This window comes from Anarhichas minor, unplaced genomic scaffold (assembly GCF_050575085.1).
Source record: "Anarhichas minor isolate MPS153535 unplaced genomic scaffold, ASM5057508v1 ptg000129l, whole genome shotgun sequence".
Taxonomy (NCBI): Eukaryota; Metazoa; Chordata; class Actinopteri; order Perciformes; family Anarhichadidae; genus Anarhichas; species Anarhichas minor.
Genome location: NW_027466575.1, coordinates 414,794 through 427,549, shown reverse-complemented (window position 1 = coordinate 427,549; position 12,756 = coordinate 414,794). Strand labels below are relative to the sequence as shown.

The 12,756-nt window shown below is 39.6% G+C and overlaps 1 protein-coding gene across 1 annotated transcript; it reads left to right on the top strand.

Annotated features, from left to right (window-relative positions):
- Positions 1-498: 498 nt before the first annotated feature.
- Positions 499-9,496, top strand: samd14 (sterile alpha motif domain containing 14). The gene is made up of 10 exons (XM_076083422.1): positions 499-529; positions 2,211-2,365; positions 2,642-2,758; positions 3,018-3,204; positions 4,307-4,406; positions 4,857-4,925; positions 5,006-5,162; positions 8,737-8,859; positions 9,009-9,164; positions 9,353-9,496. Exons 1-10 carry the CDS (start codon positions 499-501, stop codon positions 9,494-9,496), a joined length of 1,239 nt encoding a protein of 412 aa, XP_075939537.1.
- The last annotated feature ends 3,260 nt before the right edge of the window (positions 9,497-12,756 follow it).

Genomic DNA, 12,756 nt, shown 5'->3' with positions numbered 1-12,756 from the left:
GTGAAAAATAGAGCAAAATGGCTCTTTGGATAGTAAAGGTTGCCGACCCCTGAGCTAGGTGAAACGTACTGCGAGGGCTGCATCGTCGAAATATTGTAGGGGGCGCTATTGAGCCGACTTGCTACTCTGAAGCATTAATATCACATCAGATAACTACATTCAGGATTTTAAATGTGTGTCACAAGTTTGATTATGTTTTGAGCATTTTTAAACTCTCAAAAACACCTTCATTTTTCATGGCGAAGAATGCGTCCCCACGGCAACAGCTTTTCACGAAACAACAAGCTTTGAGTAACTTTTCATCACAAAGGTCTTTAGATTGTTGTGACCAAATTTGAAGTTGATTCGATCATTTCCCAAGGAGGAGTTCGTTAAAGTGCAGCGCCTGGAAATGACAGAGGAACCTCAAGAACTACTGAAGACATTTTACTGAATGTTGGACTTTAATGTCGTCTTTTGATTTCTGTCATTTTCTCTCTGAACAGAAACGACTGAGTCATGTCTGCTGATGATACAGACAACGTGTTCGGTGAGTCCACACACTCACACACAGACACACAAACACACACATGCTGCATAACTAAGTACATTTACTCAAGTAAATTCTACTTTAGTATTTCTGGTTTAGAAATTAAGATTTTCACAAACAAAATAAGTCTGAGTTCTGTAATTTTGTTGTAAATTAGTTTATTATTAGTCTCCTAATCAAAAATTTACGTGAAACTGTTTTGATGGTTGAAGATGTAATAACTTTAATAATGTTAATGTTTTAGTGTTGAGGACTGTTGGTTGATTTAAACATTTGAGTCTGTTTTCTTTTGTTTTCAGTATTTAAAAACTTTGAAACTGAAGATATCAGACTGAATGAAACGTTGGACAGTAAATAACTTCGCAGTAAACAGAGAGATTATTTTTAGAACATTAGAGCTACAGAAACGTAGAAATAAACGTAGTGAAAGACCTCAGAGATGTTTTCTGAAACCTAAATAAGTTAATATATAAAATTAAATGAATGAATATTATATAATATTATTATTATTATATATTATTATTATTATATAATATAAAATAAATAAAATAACTTTAGTTTTGTAGTGTAAAATCTTGTGAAAACAAAAGAAAAGAGATCGTTTCCTCAGCATGAAACCAAAGAAATTTCTCGACTTTTTCACCTCCTTCCTCTTGTTTCCTACATCCTCTCGAGTCTCTCCTTCCTCCCCCTCTAATAAGAGTTCATCTCTCCTCTGAGCCCCTCCCCCTCCTCCCTCTCTCCCCATCAGTCATCTCCCTCCAAACTCTCATCTATCTGTTTTCCTCCTCTTCTCTTCACCTCACTGCTCTTCTTCATTTCCTGCCCCCCCCCCCCCCCCCCCATGGGAAATTAACTCCTGTCAGCTGATTGTGGGGGAGACATATCTTTATATCCTACAAACCATTTTCACATCATGTTCATGAACAAACGGACAAATACAAATGTGTGGTAATAGTAGTGATAATATCAGTTTATATATATATAGAAGTATATAAATATTTATATATACTTATATATATGTATGTATATATAGTATATATACGTATTATATAGATATAAATATACTGTATATATTTATATTGACATTATATATTGCTATTATATATATTGTATACTGTATATATATATATATTTATATATACGTATATATGGTGTACTTAGTTTTAGTCGCTGAATCAGGTACAGGTTGGACTTTTAGTTTTAGGGACCTGGGAAAGCTCTATGTTTCTTCAGGTCCTCACAAGAACAGACAGACAACCGTGTGTGTGTGTGTGAGTGTGTGTGTGTTGGTCAGCATGATGAATATTTGATGGAGTGAGTGGGAGGATGAAGAGGATGAAGAGGAGCTCATTATGTGTACAACTTATGGTGTCATCACAATTAAAGCTTTAAGTGAGATAATCTGCTGCCACGGCAACGACCGTCGGTCCGTCAATCAGCTGATTGATTAATAAACTCATTAAAAACATATTTCAGATTGAAATCATTAAGTGTTTTTTTCATGGTTCTCACTAAAATCTACAGCAGGAAGTTCATTATTGATGACATCAGTTGTGTGTTTGATCTGGTCATGTGACTTCATGTGTACTGACCTCTGACCTCATACATCAGGTCAACATATCGATCAGAGCAGATCAATAACAGGCTTCAATCCCCTACAATGCTCTTGGTGTTTCAGACCTGAACGAGGTCCCGGAGACGGAGCTGCTGGACAACAGCATCCAGAAGGGCCGCGCCCAGCTGTCCGTCAAAGCCCGGAGGAACCGCCCTTCCAGGTCCCGGTACCGTGACAGCGTGAGCTCCACGGAGGGTGACGACAGTCTGGAGAGGAAGGTACGTCAGAGTACTGAGAAGGTACAAGTACACCCACGAGTAGAAGTACTCATGATGCAGAACATGTATTATTATTGAGACACATTTGAGACATAACTGAGACACAACTGAGACACAACTGAGACACAACTGACTTCATACTTTGTGTATTTCATCTGGATCAATAAAGTCTAATCTAATTTATTTATTTTATTACAGGTAAACAGCCACGTCACTTAAGCTCCTTGACGAGATCACTGTGACATCATTCAACTCTGTGTGTGTGTGTGTTAGCAGGACAGCCCATTACACTTCGCCCGCTCACCTCTCCACCTGGCCATGCGAGGCTCCTCCCCCTCTCCTGATTCACTGCTGTCGGTTCGAAGCCCCGCCTTCTCCTTCGACTCCTCCCTGGTGAGACCAATCAGAGCTCAGCTCCTCTGATCAAAGACAAAGGCTTCATCACACTAAGACGGACATCACATGATCAAGTACACTCTGTCGTACTGGAGAGCATTAATACTTTTGTTCATTTACAGTTTCTGTGTGAACTTCACAATAGTTCACACTAATAGAGAAGTAGACCACGCTCAAAATAAACGTAGTTAGTTTTAAAATGGAAAACCTACCAGTGTGGAAGAAGCCAAAGACTCTCCTCACTTTGGCTCCTCAGGTGCGTCACTCTCCAGAGGATGAAGGAGCCTCATTGGCTGCCTCCCCGCGTGGGCGGTACCGTCAGCTGACCAATGCCACGTCTCAGGAGGCCCTGGTGACTCCCAGCAGCTCGCCCTCGCAGTCCTGCCCCTCCTCCGACTGTTCCCGGGTCTACATGAGGAGGAGCAGGAGGCCCGACAGTGAAGGTACATACCTGAGACACACCTGAGACACACTCGAGACAACCGAGATACAACCGAAACACAACCGAGATAGACCTGAGACACACCTGAGACACACCAGAGACACACCATAGACACAACCGAGACACAACCGAGATACAACCGAGACACAACCGAGACACACCCGAGATACACCTGAGAGTTGAACATGCTCAGTACTGATCACACACTCGTGACAAAAAGACAAAGAATACGTCGGATGGCGTTAGAGGATGAGGGCCAAACTCCAAATACAATGCCTATAAGAAGTATTCACCCCCTTGGATGTTTCACCCTTTTGTTGCTTTTATACATGAAATCATGGTCAATATAATTTGGCTTTTTTAACAAGAATTTGCAAAAAAAACCTCTTTAATATCAAAGTGAAAACTGATTTTTACAAAACAATGTACATTAATTAAACATATATCAGGTAAAGTAAATGATTGCATAAGTATTCACCCCCTTCAGGTCAGTATTTAGTGAATGCACCTTTGGCTGCAATCACAGCACTGAGTGTGTGTGGATATGTCTCACTCAGGCTGGCACATCTGGACACTAAGATTTTTCTCCATTCTTCTTCAAATCAGCTCCAGCTCTGTCAGGTTGCTCAGGGATCGGGCGTGAGCTGCTCTTCTCAAGTCCAGCCACAGATTCTGGATTGGATTGAGGTCTGGGCTTTGACTTGGCCACTCCAGAACATTCACCTTGTGGTCTTTGAACCATTCTGTGGAGCTTTTGCTGTATGCTTGGGCTCGTTGTCTTGCTGGAGAATAAATCTTCTCCCAAATCGTAGTTCTCTTGCAGACTGAGTCAGATTATCCTCCAGGATTTGGGGATATCTTTCTGCATTCATGTTCCCCTCTACCTTTACAAGCCTTCCAGGGCCTGCTGCTGAGAAGCATCCCCAGAGCATGATGCTGCCACCACCATGCTTCACATTGGACATGGTGTGTTTGTGCCGATGTTGGTGTTCGCCAAACATAGCTTCTAATCTGATGGCGAAAAACCTACATTTTTGTCTCATTATTATTTATGGGTTCACTAATAATGGGAGCGTGTGTGTGTGTGTGTGTGTGTGTGTTAGTGTTGGTTTCTGATTCGAGTCGGGACACAAGTCCAGCTGATCCCGGCAGTCCAACTGTTGTCTTCGACAAGAAAACCAAGAGACGTTTTCTGGATCTCGGGTGAGACCCACACACACAGTAATTTCCTGTTTCTGTGGTTCTGTGTCACATGACCAATGCCTCGCCCCTTTAGTAGGACTTGATTCTGGTAGAGAGAACAGAGACAGAGAGGTCTTACTATTGGTTGTTCACAATGTTCACTTCATTGAATTTCACTATCGAGTCGAGACTAAAAAACCTACGATAAAATTAAACATCTCTGATTTTATCTGAACGTCAAGATGACGGAGATCACAGAAGAAAACTACAATTAATTCAACAGAGCTAGCATAGCTACAAAGCTGAAAACAACCCATAATGCAACACTATTACAGAGGTACTCTCTCCATTCAAAAATAATATGCAGCTGACTGATCAATCACATTGTCCAGTTTCTCGTCAGTAATAATCATTCTTACTGTTGATGAAAGTAGATCTCTAATAATGTAATAATGTCTCTCTCGCTCTCAGGGTGACTCTCAGACGTTCGTATATCAGAGTGAGGAAAGATAAATCCAACAGGCTCTCTGTGGGCAGCCGGTGGGTCCATCACATCAACATCACACGAAAACATAACACATCCATATTCTTCGTGTCCTCACCTTGTCTTCTGTCTTCAGGGAGCCGTCTGAGAGTCCGTCTCGGTCTTCAGGATCTTTCGTCCCGTTCTCCTGGTTCACTGAAGGACGGGGATCGCCTTCCTCCTTCGGGACGCCACCTGGCTCCCCTAAAGCCCCCACAACAAGTTCACCGAGGCCCCAAAGGTCTCACTCCCAGGTACAAAACAAACTCCTCCACCATGTTACTTACTACTTTTCCATGTTTCTGGGTCAATGACATGACATGCATATTTTTGTGTCCGAGTCCACTATTTCCTTTTAAAATAATTGTATCAATTCGTGACATATATCATTTCATTCTATAAAACCTATCCAGTTTTGATACATTTTCAGTACAATCAAATAATATATATTATTTTATGTTTTGGCATCTCAAACCCTGAAAATGTCAGGCGGTGCACCTGTCCTAGCAGACGAACAGTCTAAGAAAACTATTAAAAAATGTATTGAAATGATAATTAATTCAAAATAAAATACGATGGCATGCTTTTATTGTTGAAACGATTCAAATAAACCAATTTTTTACAAATACCAATAGTTTTAAGCTGTTGCGATAATTTAAAAACTTTTGTCCAGCAATTTGAATGTTCTCAAATGTCAGGGTGGCACAGCTGTAAAGATGGGACTTTTATTATGAAATTAAAGTGGAAAACAGTAAACAGGTTATTGCATCATCAAGAGGACCTCAACTGACCTTTATAGCAGAATGAAAATGTTTTTATATCTCTTTTGAATATTGATAAAACAGCTACTTTCAGCTTATAGGTAGAGTGGTTCACCTTCCATGTCAGGGCGGTACAACCAATGTAAAACTAGAAAAATGTTATTTTATCATAAATGTCTTTATTCTATTTTAAATGTATATGTATAAAGTTGTTAGCAAGAACAAAAGCTAATGCTAGTGTCCTAGTAGATGCCTGTTTAATTTGAAATCAGTTGCAAATGTCAGGTGGTGCAACCAGTAAGGCAGGTGGTGCAACTGCAGAGAATGTCACTCTATGATATTATATTTAAAGCCCTAACATTATATTAAAAAAAAATTCTAAAGTTTAACAGTGTTAAGTTAACGATATTATACACTTTCAAACAATTTTTCATGATATTAATGAATATTGTTTAACTATTAAGGATGCCACTGTCAAGTAAAGCAAAACCAGCACAACACAGAGAGCAGACAACAAGTCCTGTATGGAGTGTGTGCAAAACGCTGCTACAATGAGGTAGAAGCTGCAACACGCAGGCGGAAGCGGCTGTGATTTTGCCTGTTCCAGTTATGTGCTAAACATGATTACTATGAAATATTTACTTCTTTTACTTAAAAAGAGTCTGTTGACTAAAAGCATGTTGTTGTATTTGAAAAAAAAATGCAAATTGTCTGCATATTTGCTGTGATTACTAATATTGTCAGGTGGCACAACTGATAAATGTCATGGTGGTGCGACCAGGTAAAATATTAATTTAAAGCAATAAATAATAGGTTAAAGTCAATTTTTTTGTAAAAGCAAAAGTTAAATATACTAAATACCTGGCCAAGAGAATGCAATTATGATAAATTATTGTATATATATAAAACACAACTACAAAATACGATGTGTTAGACACAGTAGACACTCTAAGGGATACTTGTCAGAAATTTCAGTTTGAATAAATATTAGGAATATATATATTTTTTTATAAATATGTGGTTGCGCCACCTGACATTTTTTAGCCTGTGAAGTTAAAGAATACTGTTAAAAACTATTTAAAATACTATGAAAAGTTGGTTCACAACTTAGACTTGTTTCACCACATTTTTCCAGACACAAAAATATGCATTACATCCATTTTGAAGATAATTTTTTTAATTACCTTTTTAGAAGCCTTATTCGTCAATGACCCTTCTACAAGTTATTGTCTGGTTTCTACAAATCACATCTTGTTTCTACAAGTTACATATTGTTACTACAATTTATATCTTGTTACTACAAGTTATATCTTGTTTGTACAAGTTATATCTTGTTTGTACAAGTCGCATCTGGTTTCTACAAATTACATATTGTTAATACAAGTCATATCTTGCTTCTACAAGATAGGTATTGTTTCTACATGTCACATCTTGTTTCTACAAGTTATATCGTTTCTACAAGTTATTATCTTGTTTCTACATGTTATATCTTGTTTCTACAAGTTATATCTTGTTTCGACATGTTATATCTTGTTTCTACAAGTTATATCTTGTTTCTACATGTTATATCTTGTTTCTACAAGTTATATAATGTTTCTACAAGTTATATCTTGTTTCTACAAGTTATATCTTGTTTCTACAAGTTATATCTTGTTTCTACAAGTCACATCTTGTTTCTACAAGTTATATATTGTTACTACAAGTTATATATTGTTTCTACAAGTTATATCTTTATTCTACAAGTTATATCTTGTTTCTACAAGTTATATAATGTTTCTACAAGTCACATCTTGTTTCTACAAGTTATATATTGTTACTACAAGTTATATATTGTTTCTACAAGTTATATCTTGTTACTACAAGTTATATCTGGTTTCTATAAGTTATATCATGTTTTTACAAGTTATATCTAGTTTATTCAAGTCACATATTGTTCCTACAAGTTTTATCTAGTTTCTTCAAGTCACATATTGTTCCTACAAGTTATATCTTGTTTCTACAAGTTATATCTTGTTTCTACAAGTTACATATCGTTTCTACAAGTTACATATCGTTTCTACAAGTTATATCTTGTTTCTACAAGTTATATATCGTTTCTACAAGTTATATCTTGTTACTACAAGTCGTATCTTGTTACTACAAGTCGTATCTTGTTTCTACAAGATACATATTGTTTCTACAAGTCGTATCTTGTTTCTACAAATCACATCTTGTTTCTACAAGTTATATTGTGTTTCTACAAGTTACATATCGTTTCTACAAGTTACATATCATTTCTACAATATACATATTGTTTCTACAAGTCACATCTTGTTTCTACAAATTATATTGTGTTTCTACAAGTTACATATCGTTTCTACAAGTTACATATCATTTCTACAATATACATATTGTTTCTACAAGTCACATCTTGTTTCTACAAATTATATTGTGTTTCTACAAGTTACATATCGTTTCTACAAGTTACATATCATTTCTACAATATACATCTTGTTTCTACAAGTCACATCTTGTTTCTACAAGTTATTATCTTGTTTGTACAATGTATATCTTGTTTCTACAAGTTATATCTTGTTTCTACAAGTTACATATTGTTTCTACAAGTTATATCTTGTTACTACTAGTCGTATCTTGTTTTTACAAGATACATATTGTTTCTACAAGTCGTATCTTGTTTCTACAAGTTACATATCGTTTCTACAAGTCACATCTCGTTTCAACAAGTTATATCTTGTTTCTACAAGTCAAATCTTGATTGTACAAGTTATTATCTTGTTTGTACAAGTCGTATCTTGTTTCTACAAATTATTATCTTGTTTGTACAAGTTACATATTGTTTGTACAAGTTATGTCTTGTTACTACAAGTCGTATCTTGTTTCTACAAGTTATTTAGTTTCTACAAGTCATATCTAGTTTTTACAAGTCACTTATTTTTTCTACAAGTCACATATTGTGTCACATATTGTTAAATCTATCAATCACTAGATCTGATTAGACTGTGTAGTTTGGACACAAAAAGGAAGTAGAAGAAGAGATCAATAACTACTTCCTTTCTTGGTCCTTCAGGAGTCGGCTCTCAGTGAGGAGTTCTCTCCTCCTCTTCCTCACATCTCCTCCTCTCCTCCTGTTGACTCCTCTTCCTCCAGATCCTCCCACCCGTACCACACGCTGTCCCAGTCCTCTGATGAGGTAACACACACACACACGGTTACCATGGTGACAGGGTATTATGGTCTGTAAGATACAGCAGGAGGTGCATCAGAGTGAAAACTCTTCTTTCTCTTCCTCCTTATCCTCCTCTTCCTCCTCCTCCTCCGCCTCCTCTTCCTCCTCCTCAGCCCTTTGAGGACTCTTCCTGTCTCGTGTCGTCGTGGACGACCCAGCAGGTCTCTCATTGGCTGAGAGGACTCCACCTGGAGCAATACGTCCCAGAATTCAGTGCAAGAGGCGTAGACGGACAACAGCTGCTGCAGATGGACGGCAACAAGCTGAAGGTGAGGAAGAGGAGGGTGAACTCATCAAAAGTCAAACTTCTGTTCTGTATTTTTCTTCACTTATTCTACAATTATGACTCATTATCTCACTATATATTTATTCATATTGGTATAAAGTGTGAGACCTCTCTCTCATATTTAGTGTTTGATATAAACATCAGAGTGAGACCTCTGTCCTCGTCCCTCAGGCTCTCGGTGTCCTCAGTTCTTCGGATCGCAGCGTTTTGAAGCGTCGCATCAAAGATCTTCACTCTGCAGCCGAGAAAGAAAGAAAAGCTCTGAGACAGAAACAGAAGCAACGAAGAAGAGACAACGAACACCGCAGGAACTGACCTCCACCACCAGAGGGAGACAGAGGGCAAACAGACAGTCAGACAGACAGTCAGTCTCTGTGGGTCTCAGTGTCCTCCTGGATTGTGTACAAAAGACAGAGTGGACATTGGGACGGTGTCTCTACGGTGTCCCTGAAGGACAAACATGAGTCAGTTTGTTTTTTTGATCAAATTTATCATTTTAAACATTCAAATTTAAAGTTTAATCTCTGAAGAGCAGGGTCTGCATTAAGCCCCGCCTCCTACGAAGGACACGCCCATTTGACAACTCCCTCTCCTGGGGCGGGGTTATAGTCTGTGGCGTCACTTCCTGGAGGCGGGGCCTGATAGTCTTCTAGCTGGAAGAAGCTGGTTGAAATGTTTTGAAAGAGAAAAGTTGTTACTGTAGAAGAAGAAGAAACATCTGGAGGTGATTTAGTGATAAAAGAAGTGAAGAAGAAGAAATCAGACATCACTAAACCTTCCCTTCAAATCATTTCAATAAATACATCTGTGAGAAACCTTTTGTAGTTTTTGTGATTTTCTTTTCCAGAAAACTCCAGAAAACATTTGAGTGATGAAGAGTTATAATAATCCGAATCAGAACCAGAACCGTTTATTGACAGGTGGTGCATAACATTAAACAATCAACAACAATCAACACAGTGCAAAAAGTAGAAACATATTCAAATTTACAGTAAAATATTGTAGCACCCCGTTGCCACAGAGACCCGGTTCAAAACACCGTAAAGGCACGTACACAAAGGAAGCAGTGTTATGAAAATATAAATCTTTTATTTGTACAAATATAACTATGTGGAGTAACCAGTGACAGCTGGTTTAGTGGGCAGGAGGAGTTCACAGACCAGGTGCCAACATAGGCATCACAAACAACTTAAAGCAAAAGAAAAGAAACAAAAGACCAAGGCAGCGTCTCACTAACTAGAAAAGAAATGAAAACGAAAACATAAGTAATCACAAACAACTGCCAATAAACAGAAAACAAACTCAAAAGATTCTACTTCAACCCACCTACTGTTCAGCAACCCAGCCACCCCCACTTGGATTCCCCCCCAGCTACCATTGGGTGTACTGCTCAGGAAGCTCTAAAAAAACATGAATACAACATTACATATTTCTTGATTGTACCCAATTTCCCCAGCACACGAAATACATAAAGAAAACCCATTCCACTATAAATATACCTGAACCAGCCATCCCCCAAACACACACTGTCCCCTCTGTAACGGATGCCTCCCAGACACTGCGCTACCGACGCAACTTATCATGCGGCCTCACGCTACGTCTCCGCTTGTTGCGGGAGAGCAAGTAGATGGACTCGGCACCCCCGCTCGTGACACCGGAGAGAAAGACAAAGGCCAAATCCCAATGTCCCCCCTAAACCCTCAAACCCTGAACCCTCAAGGACTTACTGACGTCACCTGGTGAGTGGGTGAGTGTGAGAGACTGTGAGGGCTTGAGATGGCGTGAATATGAACGGGACAGCACTTTGCTGCAACACATCACGTTACCATGAAAACTGCAAAAAATATGATGTATAATTGTGTGTATTTATTGTATACTTTGTACTCCCTGATATTAAAGTCTTCAGGCTCTTTCCTCACAAGATGAGAGGTAACTTCATATAATCTATTTACTCGTTTTTGTTAAAACAGCTTCAATGACAAAATCAAATATTTGATGAATAAATAAATAACTATCTTCTGATTTCATGTTTATTTGTTGTTCCATCTTTAACCCTTAATGTTTCTGAGTAAATGTATTATGACAGGCTGAACACACATGAGTCGTCCTCTTTGTTTACCTTTTGTTTTACGTCTCCATGCGTCCACTGGTTACCCCGTGTTTAACGTCACATTGCAATGATTTGTGGGTAATTCCCTTCGGCTAAGTCAGCATACCATGCTGATTTACGGAAAGGGTTAATAAAGGGCTCAAAATGTCTGCGAGAGAGCCTCAAACACTTGATGATTTGACAGTGGGACATCCCTAAACCCTCACGGATTTCGCGGGAGCGCACCTCAAAGTCCGTGAGTCCGTATGGGGGGACATTGGGATTTGGCCAAAGAATGCGATTTGCCAGCAGGTGCATCTTTTCAGCTAATCAGGGCCTGTGCACCCCATTACCGGTCCGGCGGACCCAATAGTTTCACACCGTCAGTTCCACTTGGTTACAATATGAAATGCAGTGAAATATAAAGTAAAGTGAAATATAAAATAAAGTGCACAAACAAACAGATAACAGGATTATAAACAAGTGAGATGTACAGTAAGTGTAATGTTAAAAGTATTGAGTCTGTTTAAATAAGAAACATAGAAGGGATGTGCAGGGGAGTGACCGGCAGGAGGTTGTCCTGGGGATGACAGAGTCAGTGGGGGTCCTTGACTTTGTTGATGAACCTGACCAAAGACTGAAGAAACTGTTCATGTGTCGTGAGGTCTTGGTCCTGATGGAGGTCTTGGTCCTGATGGACCTCAGCCTCCTACCAGATGGAAGGGGCTCAAACTGTTTTTGTCCAGGGTGAGAGGGGTCTGCTACAATCCTTCTTGCTCGCTTCAGGATCCTTGAAGCGAACAAGTCCTGGAGGGACGGCAGATTGCAGCTAATCACCATTTCAGCAGAGCGAATGATGCGTCACCAGACTGTGATGGAGGAGCAGAGGATGAGGAATGATGGCTGTGTAGAAGTGCACCATCATTGTCTTTGGCAGGTTGAATTTCTTCAGCTGCCTCAGGAAGTACATCCTCTGCTGAGCCTTCCTGGTGATGGAGCTGATGTTCAGCTCCCACTTGAGGTCCTGGGTTATGATGGAGCCCAGGAAGCGGAAGGACTCCACAGCGTTGACGGGGGACTCACACAGAGTGATGTGGGCTGGTGGGGCTGCATTCTTCCGCAGGGTTATTAGTGCCATGTATAGAGTGTTAGTGTTATATATACAGGGCTATTAGTGGTATATGTACAGGGTTACAGCGTTGAGCTCTAGGTTGTTCAGACTACACCAGGTCACCAGATGGTCAGTCTCCCACCTGTAGGCGGACTCATCCCCACCAGAGATGAGTCCAATGAGGGTGGTGTCATCCGCAAACTTCAGGAGCTTGACGGACTAGTGACTGGAGGTGCAGCTGTTGGTCTACAGGGAGAAGAGCAGAGGGGAGAGAACGCAGCCTTGGGGGGAGCCGGTGCTGATGGTCCTGGAGGCTGAGACCTGTTTTCCCAGCTTGACGTGCTGCTTCCTGTCAGACAGGAAGTCTGTGATCCA

What these genes read in the sequence shown, in the direction of transcription:
- samd14 (XM_076083422.1), top strand. Translation starts at nt 499, where the DNA reads ATGTCTGCTGATGATACAGACAACGTGTTCG. An exon ending in TGTCCCAGTCCTCTGATGAG is followed by an intron (nt 8,860 to 9,008) that starts GTAACACACACA and finishes CCTCCTCCTCAG; the next exon opens with CCCTTTGAGGACTCTTCCTG. An exon ending in TGGACGGCAACAAGCTGAAG is followed by an intron (nt 9,165 to 9,352) that starts GTGAGGAAGAGG and finishes CTCGTCCCTCAG; the next exon opens with GCTCTCGGTGTCCTCAGTTC.